Source organism: Mustela lutreola, chromosome 4 (assembly GCF_030435805.1).
Source record: "Mustela lutreola isolate mMusLut2 chromosome 4, mMusLut2.pri, whole genome shotgun sequence".
Classification (NCBI taxonomy): Eukaryota; Metazoa; Chordata; class Mammalia; order Carnivora; family Mustelidae; genus Mustela; species Mustela lutreola.
Genome location: NC_081293.1, coordinates 11,064,146 through 11,081,276, shown reverse-complemented (window position 1 = coordinate 11,081,276; position 17,131 = coordinate 11,064,146). Strand labels below are relative to the sequence as shown.

General features: G+C 40.0%; 1 protein-coding gene across 4 annotated transcripts in view; it reads left to right on the top strand.

Annotated features, from left to right (window-relative positions):
• The window catches only part of SEC23IP (SEC23 interacting protein), a 40,242-nt gene extending 24,049 nt beyond the window's left edge, over positions 1–16,193 (top strand). The window contains exons 13-19 of one of the 4 annotated variants that reach the window (XM_059173027.1): positions 826–1,023; positions 5,447–5,602; positions 6,216–6,318; positions 8,265–8,450; positions 9,135–9,294; positions 9,778–9,879; positions 15,823–16,193. In XM_059173027.1, the coding sequence (XP_059029010.1) occupies positions 826–1,023; positions 5,447–5,602; positions 6,216–6,318; positions 8,265–8,450; positions 9,135–9,294; positions 9,778–9,859 (885 nt within the window). In that variant the 3' untranslated portion in view covers positions 9,860–9,879; positions 15,823–16,193. Of the gene's footprint in view, positions 1–825; positions 1,024–5,446; positions 5,603–6,215; positions 6,319–8,264; positions 8,451–9,131; positions 9,295–9,777; positions 9,880–15,804 lie in introns of all 4 variants that reach the window. The other 3 variants (XM_059173026.1, XM_059173024.1, XM_059173025.1) reach the window with 3 other exon arrangements.
• Positions 16,194–17,131: the final 938 nt, after the last annotated feature.

The window sequence follows — 17,131 nt, the reverse complement described above, 5'->3', positions numbered from 1 at the left end:
TCCTAAGTGTTCAGCGTAGTAAGTTTTGAAACTTTGTGCATCTGTGTAATCACCACCTAGAACAAGGGTTAGAACATCTCTGTCACCAGATAGTTCTCTTGGGCTCCTTTCTCGTCCACTCCTCCGTTTTCCTACTACTCTGGTTTCCATCACTGTTGAGTTTTGCCTGTTCTGCCTTTTCATATAAATGGGATCAGCGCCATGTGCTCTTTTGTATCTGGCTTCTTTCACTCAGCGTTTTTGAGATAGATCCAATTATTGTGTCATTTGCAGTTCATTCCTTCCTGTTTCTGAGTAGATACTCCGTTGTGGGACTCTAACCACAGCGTGCTCGTCTGTTTTTCCCAAAATGGGTTTGAGGAAAACTCGTCAGTGTCTCCACGCAGACATCTTGGGTGTAAACATGTTGAATGAAGACATTTCTCCTCAAATCCACATCTTTATAGGAAATATGTATTTCACGATTATATGGTACTTTAATCTGTCTAAAGTTGAGTTCATAAAGGAAAATAGTTGGCATTTTGTATTACAATTTTAAGTTCTATAGAAAAGTAGAGTGAATAGTGTAGTGATAGCCAGTATTTAGATTTAACTGTAGCTGTTTTGCTGTTTTTTCTGTCTCTTATCATTTTTTTTCTTAAGAATTTTAAATAGTGGCGTTTCTTCCCTAAATATTTGGTGTGTGACTCTAAGAAGGATGTTTCCCTGACACCACTCTGCCTAGGAAATTACTGCTCATTCCTTAGCTTTGAGATAGCTTGTTCCATCGAGCTAGTTGATGAACTTTTCCTCAGGGTTGTGTTGTGAAATGTTGCTGTTTCACAGGAACAGAAAAAAGCAGCAGCAGAGAAGAAGGCAGTGATGGCTGCTTCGACAAAGGGACAAGAGGAAAATGCTCAGAGAGCTAAAGAAATGACTTCCCTCCCCTCAGACTCTAACGAGTCCAAGCGGAAACTTCCAGTTGGTGCTTATGTGTCTTCTGTGCATGTTGACTATGAGTCTTTCGAAGTTGGCACTGGACAGGTAAGTTTACAAGTTGATTAGAGCTGCACATTTTATGTTGGAATCCCATATCTTTATTATTGGGGTTGGCTTTAAATTCTTAAAATAGTCAACATTTATGGGGGGTGGAGAAAACATTGTCTCTCCATAAGATTGTGTGCATCTCTCAGTTAAAAAATACTTATGTTGAAGTAAATTTATTTTTAGTTTTTCCACTGCTCGTAATTTTATAACATTAGTCCCTCATAGCTACTAGCAACGGAGTGACGGTAGTTTGAAAATCATGTGAATACAGTTGTCTCCAGTTATGGGCAGTTTGGCTTTCTGTGGTTTCAGTTACCTGGTCGTCTGTGGTCTGGAAGCAGATGACCCTCCTTCTGACGTGTGGTCAGAAGGTCAGTAGTAACCGAAAGTTACTTTCCAAAGCCTACATCACTCACCCCGCTACATCTCATCACGTAGGCCTTCTGTCTTACGTCGTCACAAGAAGAAGGCCGAGCACAGTCCAAGAAGACATTTCGAGAGAACCAGACTACATGCACTTAACTTTTATAGTATATTGTTGTAATTGTTCTGTTTGTGATTATTGTTGTTAATCTCTTACCCTGCTTAATTTATAAATTAAACTTTATCATAGGTAAGTATGGCAAAGACATAGTGTATAGAGTACGGTCTTATGTGAGGTTTCAGGCCTCCACAGGGGGTCTTGGAATGTATCCCCTTGGATAAGGGGGGACTACTGTATTCTTAAATTTCTTTGAGAGAAACTTGCTGCATTCACTTAACTTACATTTTTTAGTATTCACAATTCTTCCCTTGCAGAAAAACCTTTTTTTCCTTTTTCAGAAAAATTTCTATAAAAATTGGCCAAGGAATTGACAGTGCTATATTTAATAATGCACTTTAATATACTTACATCTCAATGGCTTAGAAGTATTAAAATCTTTTTAGACTTTGTTACTTTCAGTATACTTACAATTGTGTCTGTAAGGTTCCATTCTCCTAAGTGAATTCATGACTGATTTAAAGAAGGCAGAAAATGGAACAGGGTGTTTGTAATAGCCTCTTCAAGCTTTTAAACACAATTCATTGATTGCATTCTAAAAATATCTTTCTTTTTACATATGACCGAATTTGAACATACTTTTTTTTTTTCTTTTTAAGATTTATTTGACAGAGAGAGAGAGGGAGCGAGAGAGTGAGTGTGCTTGCACAAGCAGGGCAGTGGCAGGCAGAGGGAAATGGAGAAGCGGCCTCCCATGTAGCAGGGAGCCTGAAGTGAGGCTCTATCCCAGGACCCTGAATCATGACCTGAGCTGAAGGCAGTTACTCGACTAAGCCACGCAGGTGCCCCACCTTGAACATACTTTAGCAAATAAAGGGCAGATATTTTCTCACTTAACTCTGAAGGATCAGAGTATAGATTTGTGGAACCAGGGGTTCCATGTGACCAGGACACACTCACTGTGTGTCCCTCTGTGGGAGCTGACCTTCTCCATGAACCTGGAATCATGGGTGTCCTTATAGGCTCATCTCCTTATAGCTTTATGACCACAGAGGAAAAGGAATCTCCCCCAGTAGGTCCAATTAGGAAAATGTGCTTGGCCTGGTATGAGTTATAGGTCCATTTTAGCCAATTCGTACTGCCTGGGGAATGGGGCACAGGTTGTTTGTCCCAGCCCAAGTCACTTGCCACCTCCATGGTGGGTGGCCCCGTGTGGGCAGGTAGGGTCTATTACCCAAAAGGTTGTGGGGCAGTGTAAACAATAGCCCTTTGCCAGAAAGTCAAGAAACTGCTAAGCAAGAGAAAACAAAAAATACCATACTCTTGATGGCCAGAACTAACCTCTGAACTCTTTGAACAAGGCTTTCTGGACCTTTATTTAAGCATATATTTATATACATGGTTAGCAAAGATGGGGAAATACTACATAAAATGTTTTACCAAAACATGATACTGCCATTTTCAAGCACTATTACAAATATATTCCTGTGTCAGGAAATATTTCTCTCATTATAATGACTGCTGTTTTACTGTTTGGATGGATAATGGTTTATTTTTTCGTTTATTTATTACTGGGTGTATTAGTTTGTTCAGGCCGCCATGACAAAGTATTACACACGGGGTGGCTTTAAACAACAGAAATTTATTGTCTCAGTTCTCAGAAGCTCAAACTCCAAGAGCGAGGTGTCAGCAGGGCCATACTCCCTTTGAAACCTGTAGCGGAAAACCCTTCTTGGCCTCTGACAGCTTCTGGCCATTTGCCAGGTGCTCCTTGGCTCCGAGCTGCCGCTCTCCAGCCCTGTTTTCACATGCTCCTGCCTGGGTCCGCGTCGTCTTCCCTCTGTGTCTGTCTCTGTGACCTCATTTCCCCTTTTTATGAGAACACCAGCGTCTTGGATTAGGGCCCACCCAAATACCTTATTTTAACTTGATTACCGTGGTAAAGATCCTAGTTCCGAATAAGGTCTGAGGTGCTGGTACGTGTGACTTTTTTGTGAGGGACACAGTTCACCCATGATGTTGGACATGGAGGCAGTTTCAGGTTTTTCACTCTTTTAAGCAGTCCAGTGATGAACACTTATAAACCAATTTTCTGTGCATATTCTTTGTTATTTCCTTCAGTTAAATAAGTGGAAGTGGGGTAGGTGGGCCTAAGAATGTACATATGAAAATTCTGGTAGTTACTTCTACTTGCCCCTGAAAAAGTTTTGTCGGTTTGTATTCTCAGAGGCAATTTATAAGACTGATCCCCCTCTCTCTCCTAACTCTGGCGCTGTCATTCTCCCTTACAGATAGGTAGTATTCTCACTTTTATCACTTTCTTCTGAAAAAATGACTTTTATGAAAACAGAAGATTCTTTCTTTCTTTTTAGTATTTCATTCATCTCTCTGATAACCTTGTAGGGAAATGGCATCTCACTGTCTTTCTGAACATTAGAGAAGTTAGATGTTTTCTCATATGTCTTCTAAGCGTTTTTCTTTTGTGAAGTGTTGATTTTACCTACTTTTCTCCTGAGTTTCTTTTTTCTTTTTGGATATTTAAGAATTTCTGTCTGTTAAGGATATTAGCTCTTTTTTCATCTATGTTGGATTTCCAGTTGGTAATTTTTCTCTTAACTTTCTATTTTCTTCTTCTTTTTTTAAATCTGGAGCTGGGGGAAATGTATAATCTTGAGAGCATGTCCCGTGTGGCCCTCATCAGTAGCAGAAGCCGTTGAATTTGGAAATATAAGGGCAAGCCAAGGGATGAACAGCCTAGACTTGGTTAGAAGGGGCAGCCTAGGGTAGTAGAAGGCGCGTTGGATTTGGAATTCGAAGTTCTCATTCTGCCACTTACTAGTGAGTGCTTGTCGGTGAGTGACGTCATCTCTCTGAGCGTCACTGTCACCATCTGAGAAATGGACACGATAATCTTGCTGTACCTCCCTTTCAGGGGGCCTTTGTCACGCGGTCGGATTATGCCGCTCATCATTCTTCATCGTCAGGATACCAGAGTGACAAACACCTCTATCCTACCGCTGAGCAACAAACAAAAGAGCTTTGTAAACCATAGAGTGCCACGAACGTAGGGGCTTTCTCTTACTCTGGGCCGTTGTCAGTGAGGTGAGGGGCTAAAAGCAAGCTGCCAAAACAGGGGCTCTCTTGGGACAAAGCATTTTTCTACTGGAAAGAAACTTGCTTGGACAAACAAAGGTGGTAGTTACAAGAGAAGTAACAGTTGTGGGATGCTTAAAATAGGCCAGGCTCTGTGCTAAGCACTATATGTGGATGAGGTTATTTATTTTTCAACCCCATTATGAGTTTGGCATTGTTATCCCCATTTTGTAGATGAGGAAACAGGCAGAGGTTAAGAAACTTGCCCAAGGTCACACAGTAAGTTGTGGAGCCAGGATTCAAGCCCAGGCAGTTTGAATCTAGAATCTACAATTTCAGATATTTATAATTATAATAAATACAGTGTTTACTATATACTGTATATACTTGCTCTACAACAAGTAAAATACAGACAGAGGATGTAATAGTCTATGAAGATTTTACCTTTTTTTTTTTTTTGAAGATTCTATTTATTTGACAGAGACAGACACAGTGAGAGAGGAAACACAAGGTGAGGCAGTAGGAGAGGGAGAAGCTGGCTTCCCGCCAAGCAGGGAGCCCAGTGCGGGGCTCAGTCCCATGACTCTGGGATCATGACCTGAGCTGAAGTCAGATGCTTAACGACTGAGCCACCCAGGTGCCCCCAGTCTATGAAGATTTTAAAGAGAAATTTTTTGTCCCTTTAAAATAGCTGACAGTGATTATAAACATTATAAACCATACCTAGAGTGGTACCATCTGTGTTAACATGCTTTTAATTAAGTGCAGTTCCAGCTTGAACTTCTGAATTTTTTATTCTGTGACCTTGGAATGATGATCTAATATTGTTTTTTTGATTCTTTCTAGGTTTCTGTTGTTTACAACGCATTAGACTTTGAGCCAGAGATTTTCTTTGCCTTGGGATCTCCAGTTGGTATGTTTCTCACTATTCGAGGAGTGGATAGAATAGATGAGAACTACAGGCTTCCTACATGTAAAGGATTCTTCAATATTTATCATCCAGTGAGTGACGTGAACTACTTTTTATTTTGAAAAAGATGAAACACCTCCATAGAAACACTTACTAGATCATCCTTATAGAGTCTCAGATTCTTTTTTTTTTTTTTTTTTAAAGATTTTATTTTTTTATTTGACAGAGATCACAGTAGGCAGAGAAGCAGGCAGAGAGAGAGGAGGAAGCAGGCTCCCCGCCAAGCAGAGAGCTGATGCAGGGCTTGATCCCGGGACCCTGAGATCATGACCCAAGCCGAAGGCAGAGGCTTAACCCACTGAGCCACCCAGGCGCCCCTAGAGTCTCAGATTCTTATTTCTTAGGAACTAATTCTCATTTTGATGTACAACTCTTTGTCCTAATAGAGAATAGTCTCATGCTGTCCAATAAACTTTTCTACCAGGAAGCCTTTGTTCAAGGAAATAATTCTATTGCTTTGCTTGCAAAGCCAGTTTTACTCACAGATTTAGAAGTCTTCTTATAATTACCAGTAGTAAGTCTTCTTATAATTACCACTTGTGAAAAAATCAGAATCTCTGGTTTGGTGTTACCTGTTTTGTCACCCAGTCAAGATACATAACTCAAGATAAAAGAACTTTTCCTAAATTTCACTTTTCTTTACAGCTTGATCCAGTGGCTTATAGATTAGAGCCCATGATTGTTCCAGATTTGGACCTGAAAGCGGTTCTCATCCCACATCACAAAGGCAGAAAAAGACTTCATTTAGGTAAAAAGCAAATACTATAAAAACTTGTTTCCTTTCTGTCATTTTGTAATCTGTTAGTCATAATGAATTATGTCCTTTCTGTCATTTGTAATTTAATCATGAACATTTTAACACTAGATCCTTTCTCATAAAATTAATGTTATTTAAGTGCCTTCTGTGTTTGGAACCTGTTTATTAAATGTTCAGAAGAGCTATAAAGAAAGTTCTGAATGAGTTGCTTCTCCTTGATGACTTTCTTCTTGGTATGGTGTTCTAATGGTTGAGATACTTAGGAATGAGGGACGTCAGTACTAAAGTGATGAGACGCAAAGATTGATAGAATTTAGTCATAATTTCTGGAGTTAGGAAGCAGAATAACACTTGAACTAAGGACCCCGAAGAAATAAACTTGATGCTAAGTCAAATGAGCTGTTACTTCCTTGCTAACTATATAAACTTTTCCAGTTAAAAACATCCATTAAACATAGTGGATCAGTAATAATTCCAAGCGGGGTTCATGTGTCTCTTACGCCTGTTAATGGTGTCCGTCATCCGTAGGTTTAAAGGTTTGGGTGGAAGGGACGGGAGTGCAGTGGGGAAAAGGGGAAAGGCATCGGATCCTTTTGTTGAAAACTGGATTTTCTTTCTTTTTTCTGTTCTTCCTTCGTTCCTTTTTTTGGGGGGGGGACTTACATCGTGCAGTTAAAAAATACTTAACTCTTTTGGAGTTAAAATGGGAAGTTTGGTACTCAAATACGTTGAATTCAAATAGGGTTTATTAGACCACAAAGTAGAAAAGGTGGAAGGGTAGGGGTTTCTTCATTTTTAAATCAGAAGTTTATATTGTTGTTATATTAAAATCTCAAATTCTCGGGGCGCCTTGGTGGCTCAGTGGGTTAAGCCGCTGCCTTCGGCTCAGGTCATGATCTCAGGATCCTGGGATCGAGTCCCGCATCGGGCTCTCTGCTCAGCAGGGAGCCTGCTTCCCTCTCTCTCTCTGCCTGCCACTCCATCTACTTGTGATTTCTCTCTGTCAAATAAATAAATAAAATCTTTAAAAAAAAAATAAAATCTCAAATTCTCAAAACCATTTTAGGATTATAGATTAAAAAAACAGTCATCTTTTTAATCTTGTGGGCTCATTTTTTTTTTTTTTTAAAGATTTTTATTTATTTATTTTGAGAGAGAGAGAGAGACAGAGTGAGAGAGAGCATGAGAGGGGAGGTCAGAGGGAGAAGCAGACTCCCCATGGAGCTGGGAGCCCGAGGCGGGACTCATAGATCCCAGGACTCCGGGATCATGACCTGAGCCGAAGGCAGTTGCCTAACCAACTGAGCCACCCAGGCGCCCTTTTTTGTTGTTGTTGTTGTTAAAGATTTTTATTTATTTATTTTGAGAGAGAGAGAGAAACAGAGTGAGAGAGAGCATGAGAGGGGAGAGGCCCATCTCTTTTAACTTACGGAAAAAAGGCACATGAATGTGCCCACATTATTACGGTATTTGAACTCCACCTTCCCACCTTTTATTTTTAACTTTTGTGGAGAGAGGAAGCATACACATTTTGGCTGAATTAGTTTTAGCTGTTAAAAAAAAAATGACAATAAGGCTCTATAAAACTTTTTTTACAATTTGATTTATGTGTTTGTCAGAGAGAGCTCACAAGCAGGGCAGCGGCAGGTGGAAGGAGAAGCAGCAGGCTCCCCGCTGAGCAAGGAGCCCGTTGAGAGACTTGAACTTAGGACCCTGGGATCATGACCTGAGCCCAAGGCAGACGCTTAACTGACTAAGCCACCCAGGGGCCCCTCTACAAAACATTTTAATATATTGAGAGTTCTTGGCCGAAAACTATGGCATTTAAAAGAGGACTTACCCTGTCTGAGAAGAGTGTTAACTTTAGTTTCAGTTTTTGTGGTGCAGAATTTTATCCAGTGACTAACCGACATGGTATGTCATCTTAATCTCCGTAGAGCTGAAAGACAGTCTCTCTCGTATGGGATCTGATTTGAAGCAGGGCTTCATTAGCTCCCTGAAAAGTGCTTGGCAGACGTTAAACGAGTTTGCCCGCGCTCACACCTCTTCAACTCAGCTGCAAGAAGAACTGGAGAAAGTGGCCAATCAGATCAAAGAAGAAGAAGAGAAACAAGTAGTTGAAGGTAAATTTGACATTTGAGAAGCATTTTCTAGTACAAATGTTATTTGTAAACATATTACTTCCGAATTATTTAATGATGCTTTTCCATTCTGTTCCGTTCTGTTAAAATGTTAGATATTCTTTTGTAAAGGAAAATCTGTTATGATTAACTGTACTTCACAATGCGTATCATTTCTTTTTCTGGGTTTTTGCCTGAAAGTTGCTGGACTTTTTACTCTGCATTCTTAAGTTTTTGTTGAGATTTCTAAGGCCAGAGTGGAATATCAGAGTTAACAGCTAAGCTTGTATTCAGGCATTTTAAAGACCCACTGTAAGAAATTATCGTCCTGATGCTGCTGTTTCACGGTGTCCTTATATTCTAGACTGTGTCTGCCTTGTGAGATCATTGTGCCAGGATGTTTTTGACTCTTTCAGATTCTAATTCTGTTTCCTTTCTTTCTACAATGTTCTCTCACCCCTCTTCTTCAAAACTTCTGTCAGCTCGTTGGCTCTTTCTCCTCTCTCTCGGGTAACCAGCCCCTCTTCCTTCCCCTGGCTCTTTGGAGGAATGGGAAGTGAGCCTGGTAGTTCCCCAGGTTGCTACGTGTGTCAAGCGATACTCTCTTGAGCCCAGAAAGTCAGCTAAAGTCAAAGGATAATGATTAAGTGATTGACTTTGATATTGAAATGGTTTAAATTCTAGCAGAAAAGATTGTTGAAAGTCCAGATTTTTCCAAGGATGAGGACTACTTAGGAAAGGTTGGAATGCTAAACGGAGGTCGCCGAATTGACTACGTTCTTCAAGAAAAGCCAATAGAGAGTTTTAATGAATATCTTTTCGCTCTTCAGAGTCATTTATGCTATTGGTAAGTGGTTTCTTCTTTGATAATATTTGCGTGGCCTTTAGGTGCTAGCACATACGTTTTAGGGAGACTCTGTAGCTGATTTATCATTTATGATGGAATATTAATTACAACTGCCATATATTCAAAATCAGTATTTTCCCCCTTTATTATCCACAAGATGGCAGTGTGTCATCTCTTTTTGACCAAAGGCCTTTGGTACTCGCACACTAATTTTGTAGGGATACCTTTCACAGAACAGGAGTGGTAGGGACTTTGAAAAGCCATCCTTTCAGATGTCCCCTGTCACCGTGGAGGATTGCACACAGCTATTTTGTAGCTGATCGGTGTCCGTCCAGTTCATAAGGACAGCTTTAAGACTACACTGTCATTTGCCTTTCCTAGGTAGGGTTGACCAGAACAAGGGCTGCATTTTCCACCTTTATGTATAGAGGTTAATTTCTACGAATGGTCTCTTAAGTAAAAATATTCTTTTCTTTGTGATAGGGAATCTGAAGATACTGCTCTGTTGTTACTTAAAGAAATTTATCGAACAATGAACATCAGTCCAGAACAGCCCCAGCATTGATTGGACTTCAGTTGCACTGTGTGAGTCTATCTTTATTGTGTGCATACACTGTGAATGTTTCATCCTGAAAAAAAATTTTTTTTTTTTTTTAAAGTAATCTCTATATCCAACGTGGGGCTGGAACTCACGGGTCGCATGCTGCCTGACTGCGCCAGCTGGGTGCCCTTCTGAAGTCTTTTTTATGGAGTTGCTGTTGACTATAATTTTCTCTTTTCTGTTTCTTCCCAGTGTTTCTTTTTTCTTTTTTAAAAAAATTCAGAATAGAGACATTAAAGAGGGGGAATTGGTTTGCAGACTGCATTTCTGACATGTTATAATTTTCTTCCTAATACTGCATAAAATTTGACTTCTTTTATTTTCAGTTTCTTTCTGAAAGATATTCCCAGGAATGTCAGTTAGGAATTCCTTTGGTTGTAGGTAACAGAATCCAATTCACAGTACCTCAAATGAATAGAGGTTTATTTTTCTTGTGTAATGGGAAGGGTTCATCTGTTGAATGATGTCACTGGACTTTCACATTGGTGGCATCTTTATACTGCATTTTGACTCTTAATCCATAGTTATGAGATGACACCCGTAGTTCCAGACATTGTGTGTACATTTAAGACATAAGTAAGGGGGAAAAGGCATTGGCAGTTTTAGCTAATCCTTGTATTTTTTAAATTTTATTTTATTTTAAAGATTTTATTTCTTTATTTGTCAGAGAGAGAGATTGAGAGAGCACACAAGCAAGGAGAGTGGCAGGCAGAGGGAAAAGCAGACTCCCCACTGAGTAGGGAGCACCGTGCAGGGCTCCATCCCAGGACCCTGAGGTCATGACCTGAACTGAAGGCAGATGCTCAACTGACTGAGCCACTCAGGCGCCCTGTTCATGACACTTTTTAATTTTCAAGTAATAAATGTTAAGTTCAGCCTCTACCTTCTTATTTTGGAGAGAGAACCGCTTTCAGTAGGGTTTCCTTGGATTGCCCCGTGCACATCCAATCAAATGCATGTGCCTATAAAAACAAAGGGATCTCATTGGACGTATTATTTTGCAACTTGATGTTTTCGATCAGCCTTATAACTTGCACAACTTTCTGTGTTAGCTTATATCTTTTTCATTCTCTTTCACGGCTACATAGTAATTTCCGGCTACATAGTAATTTCGTGTGTGGCTGTGTTCCATCATAGTTAGCCAGTTTCCTGTTAGTGTACATTTAGATCATTTCCTAATGTATATAGGAGAGTCTTAGTCAACAGAGTAGGGAAGAGGTCTGAAAAGCCATTTTATAATCAGATTCTTGATACAGTATTATCAGTTCTCACCATTTCTGGAATTATAGTAGTAAAATAAACTAAAGGTAATGTCAAAAACTACCCCAGTTCAGATTTTCAATTACAAAATCGTCTCTTATTTGGTTCTCAAATATTTATTTGGTACTTACTATGTGCCAGACACTAGTTTTCATGCTGTGGATAAGTGGAAAATAAGACAGGGTTCTCACCTTTAAAGGATTTATCTTCTACTGGGAGGAGACTGATAGTAAACCTATGCTCTAATCCATAAGTAAATTTCAGATATTGATAGGTCATGTGGAGATAGGTCTAGGAAGATGTTGTGGTGATGGGTTGCTTCTGGGGAAGGCCTTGCTGAGATGACAACATTGGAGTTGAAATTTGAAAGATGAGAGGGAGGTGGATATCTGAGGATATGAGGAGAGCAATCCAAGCAGGAGGAAGGGCAGCTGCAAATGTCGTGAGATGGGAAGAGACACGGCACATCTGCAGGACAGAAAGCAGGCCAGTATGGCTGGGGGTAATGAAGGGGAGCACAGGGGGAGAGGAGTCAGAGGTGGCAGGCCTGCTTATGAGGAAGCTGGTAAGGCCTTTGCATTCTACTCTAAGTATAATGGAAACATGGAGGGTTTTAACGGGAGTTGTGATGTGACTTGGGTTAGATTTCAGAAGGAACGCTCTGTCTAGGTGTTGGGTGGAGGGCACATGCTGGCAAGGAGAGAGGAAGGGAGAATAATTAAGAGGCTGGTGTGGCGTTGACTAGGGCTCTAGCAGTAGGGGTGGTGAGAGATGGTTGAGTGCAGATCTGTTTTACAGGGAGGAAGTCCAGGGCTTCCAGATAAGTTCATCGTGAGGGAGGAAGGAAGGAAGTTGAGGATGACTCTTACGATTTTGGTGTGAGCAGCTGGGTGGATTATGGTACCTTTTCCTGAGAAGGCTTGTGGACAGAGCTTAGTTTTTTGGTGAGGTGTGAGAATGGGCATCTCTTCTGTTAAGTCAGTGGTTGATGTTCTGGAGCTGGGGGTCTGAAGCTCAGAGCTCAAGGTAATGACCTTAAAACCAATCATCAGCGTATATGTGGTCATTTGAAGCCAGAAATGGGATGAGATCACCTTGAAGTATGTAGGTAGAGAAGAGGTCTGGTGGACAAGGAGGAGCCATTGAAGTGAGAGAAGATTTGGGGGCTTGTGAGCTCAGGGAAGCTGAGAAAAGATTGCTTCAAGAGAGAGTAGTTAGCTGTGTCCAGTGCTGCTGAGAGAGAGGTCAAGGTCAAGAACCAAGACTTGGCCATTGGTTTGAGGCGAACGTAGGACATCATTGGTGACCTTGAGCAAAGGTGTTTTCATGTCATGGCTGAGGTAAAGTGAGTGGAGGAGAGGTAAGGGTCAGAGAGGAAAAAGTTCTGCTGTGAAGGATAATAGAAATGAGACGGGGACATTTTATGATATTAAGGTGTGTTTGTTTGCTACTGAGAACGATCCAGTATTGGAGGGTGAAATTGATAAGGCAGAAGTAAAAGGGGTAATTGTGGAGGGAAATACTTGAAAGGGTAATGCAGGAAGGGGCCAAGGCCACGTGAAGCATTTAGCCTGAGGAGAGGAGCAGGGATACTTCTTTCCTGGAACAGATGGAGGAGGGGAGTGTGGGCACTGACACAGGTAAGATCTTTTCCTCTGGGGGAGGATGGGCAGTAAGTACATGATTGCAGGGTGCCAGATGGTAAAAATAGAACAGCAGGGTAAGGGAGAGAGGGAGCACACTCGGGATGGGACAAGTTGCTATCCTAAGATGGTGAGGGACACTGATAAGGTGTCATTGAAGCAAGTAAGCTGGGTGGGTATCTGGGGAGAGAAGATCAGTTCAGACCAAGAGAAGTAGATCTCTCAGGATGTAAGAGCTGTCTCATTGTTTGTAATGATAGTGTAGTGTCCCACTGACTGCTACACTGTAGTTTTTTTAGCCAGTTCTTTGTTGATGGGCATTTAGGTTATTCTAATCTTTCACTAGTTATAAACAATGTTCTGGGATACGTAATATTTAATAGTTGCATTGTATTCCATTTTAGAGTTCTATTAAAGTACCTAAGTTATTTGCCATTGTCAGGTGTTTAGATGTATTTCCAACTTTATTATAAATCTGACATACAGTTGCATGTACCTTTTGCACAAATCTGTTTGGGATAAATTCCTACATGTAGCATTGCTGGATCTAAGCGTACTGCACATTTGCAAAGGATTTTGAATCTACACCTCTTGTTAAATTGCATTTCAGAAAAGTTGCTCAATTTTCATGTCTGTGTAAGTGCTGGTTTTCCTGTATCCTTGCCAACACTGGGTATTACCATTTAAAAAATTTGGTTGATAAACAATTGCATGAATTGTTTATCATTGTTTTAGTTTGTATTTCCGACGCTAGTGAAATGTAGCATTATTGGGATATTTCAGTGGCCATTTGTCTTTGTTGTCAGTTGTCTAGTCTTGGCCTTTGAGCAAAAGGTGTGGAGGTGTGGTGTAGGGTATTTTTGTTTCTAACTGATTTATAGTTATGATATTTTAAGGATATTAGCCCTTTGTCACTGCGGAGTTGTTTTTCAGTTTGACATTTGCCTTTTATTTTTGCTTATGCTTTGGCTTTTGGGGCGTTGGGTGGGTAAAGAGCATATTTTAAAAATAGGTGGGCCGGGGGTGCCTGGGTGGCTCAGTTGTTAAGCATCTGCCTTCGGCTCAGGTCCTGGGATCGAGCCCTGCATTGTGCTCCCTGCTCAGCAGGAAGCCTGCTTCTCCCTCTACCACGCCCCCTGCTTATGTTCCCTCTCTCCCTGTTTCTCTCTCTCTACCACCGAAAAAAAAAAAGAAAAAAGAAAAAAAAATGTGGGCCAGTTTTTTGAGATTATCATTTCAATTATTATGCTTAATTTTTTCTTAAATGAGTTTGTTTTTCATTTAACTTCATAGTTTAGAAGAACATAGTTTAGAAGAATAGAGGGATTTAACTTTTTTCTTAGTTTTTTTGGCTGTGCCATATATTAAAATGTACCCTTTTGTCATTGATGTTTCTATGATATGCTCTCGTTTGACAGTTTTATTATATGCCCAGTGTTTGTTTTGTTTTGTTTTGTTTGATGAGAAAATTTGATTTTTTAAAAAATTTTAATTCCAGCGTAGTTAACATATGGTATTAAATTCATTTAAAGTGTACAATGTAGTGATTCAACACTGCTAAACTTAACTCAGTGCTCATCATGATAAGTGTACCCAGTATTTGTTTTCTAGGCTTTTGGACATCTCTTCTACTAACTTACTTATCTGCCTATCGTATTTTACTGATTTCAAGTCATATAAATTCCACATTTTATCTTTAAATTTGGATTACATCTTCTAGTCAGCTATGGCCAGGATGGCAGTTGAGTTCTTCCCCAGATGGTTTGCATTTTTTTTTTCTGCCATTTATGGGGCTGGGGGAGCAGTACCAACCCGAGTCTTCTTAACCTGATTTCTCTGCTTGAGATATTTTGGACTTTGCTGCTAGTGTGAATTCAGACCACAAAATGTATGGGTTGGCAGGACTGGAGGACCAGTTCAAATACCAAGGAGTATTTTTTCTCCTCTTCCCATTGTCAGAGACTTCTTTGCTGTTCCTTTTTTCTCCCCCTCATTGAGGCAGTAGCCATCCAGTGTCCCCACTTTTTGAGGTGGTCCCTGTCTCCTTTAGATTCCGTATCCTGAGCTACTTTCCTTTTCTTTGTGTGGGTACATAAAATAACAGTGCATCTTAACGTTTGATGGTGTCTTAAACTTCGTGAAATATGGTATTTTAGTGATTGTAACTTGATGGATTTTACCGTCTGGCAGTGCAAGGTCTTCGTATACTGTAAGTCTTGGCTCTTGTTCCAAATGAATTTTGAAATGACTTAAGTTCTCCTGATGTCTCTGTCCGCAAAACAAAGCAAAACAAAACCCAAACAATGTAGTTCTAGGATCACCTAATTCTATTAGGATTCACCTAATATGAAAAACTAAGACCTTTCATTTCACACATTATTTGTTCATTGTTCATTGTTTTCTTTCTTCTTATACTTGGTTGTTAAATTTGGGCGGAACTTAAGTTCCTGATACTGTTTTTTTTTTTTAAGAGATTTTTTTAAAAGATTTTGTTTGTTTATTTGACAGAGAGAGAGAGATCACAAGCAGTCAGAGAGGCAGGCAGAGAGAGAGGGAGAAGCAGGCTGTCCGCCAAAGAGGGAGCCTGATGCTGGACTCGATCCTAGGACCCTGGATCATGACCTGGGCTGAAGGCAGACACCCAACCGACTGAGCCACCCAGGCGCCCCCTGTTGAATAATTCTTTATGTTTATCTCCTTTCATCCTTTTTAGAATTGTTCTTTAAAAAGTCTCACATGAACTTGACAGAATTTTTTTCTTTTACCTTCTGAAGATCTACCCACTAGTTAATCTCACTGAACACTCCCTCCCGCACTCTGTCCCTTCCGGAGCCCCGAGGTCTTGTGCTCACAGGCTGTGTTCTTTGGAGGCAGTTAATGGTGCACACGTGGTAAAGCTGAGCACATGATAGAATATTCTTTTACTTCAGGAAGGAGCAACAGTGCATTAGTATATTATTACTCTAAGTTTGCAAAGTTTACCAAGGATTCTGTTTTCTTTTAAAGACTTTCTTGTCTTTCCAGAAAGTTGGAGTAGAAATTACGTGGCTGAGAAAACTCTCAGAGGACATTCCCAGTTTGCGCCTGTGATGGATGACGAAAAAGTGGTTCATTAACATTTGCTCAGAAAGAATTCTCACAAGTAGGAAGCCATTTAAAAGATAACATGCAGAACAAAAAGACAATGAAGAAAATCAGTACCACGTTTGGACAGTATGGATAAGAAAATGTAATTTTAAAAATGATGCAATTAAAAATTCCTCAGATCAGGTTAGTTGTGCAGCTGTCAAAGTAATGCTTGATATCGATGAAGAACTATTTGTGGCATGCAGACGGTTATTTCTGTTTCTTAAAAACTTACTGTCAGTGGGTTATTAAACTTGCATTTTTTTAAATTAATGTAGTATATTCTTTTATTCAAGTATGGACTTCTTGAGAAACTGTAGTTATATGATTTTCCAAAAATTTGCGTTCTACTTTTCTACTTTAAATGTGAGTTGTAGTTCTGAGCTGCTTTACTGTGGGGTCATTTGTGTCTAAGATTCCAAGTTGAATCTGAGGTTTTATGAAGCCTTTCAAGCACTGGCTGAGCACATAGTGGTGGACATAAGAAGCTGCCGTGGCCCCAAAGTCCCGGGAAGCGCTCTCCCGGCACATCCTTGTCAGCCAGCGGTGGCGTGGGGGCGGGGGAGCCAATGGGACGTTTTCCATTTTGTCATCTGAGGTAGCTGTGCAGTTGCCTCGTTGCTAAACTTTCAATTAATGTGAACCAAAGTAGAGTTTCTTGGGTTTTTCTTTTGTTGTTCTTTTTTTTTTGCTTTGTATTAATTTCACTTATACCAAAGTGTTTCAGAGTATGAAATGTATTGCTTCTAGACTATAACATCTACTTCCTGAAAAGACTGTTCTGTAATATTTCACTTTTTCTTATAACTTCAAATTATCTTAAATATTTTCCTAATACTACATGGGAATGCTGATTTTTCTTCCTTTGTTATGCAGTAGAAACATTTTACACTGTTTATTACATAGTTCTCATGGAACATAGAATTTTTTGAAAGCAACATATGATACACATTTTTTTGTGTATATATTCTAATTAGTGTGAATAAAATAGTCACTGCATTTTTAAAAAGCAGCAAATGTTTCTCGTCTTCCTTAAATATTCCTCTGAGTTCATCGTTCGTTTACTTTTCATTGTGAGTGCCTGCCGTATGTAGTTAGTTCGTAGCATTATGGCCTAATAATTGAATTAGGACAGAGCAGTTTTAGAGCGGCACGTGATCTCGGGCAACATCTGTTTATGCTGACCACCTCCTTCTCCAGCGAGGAC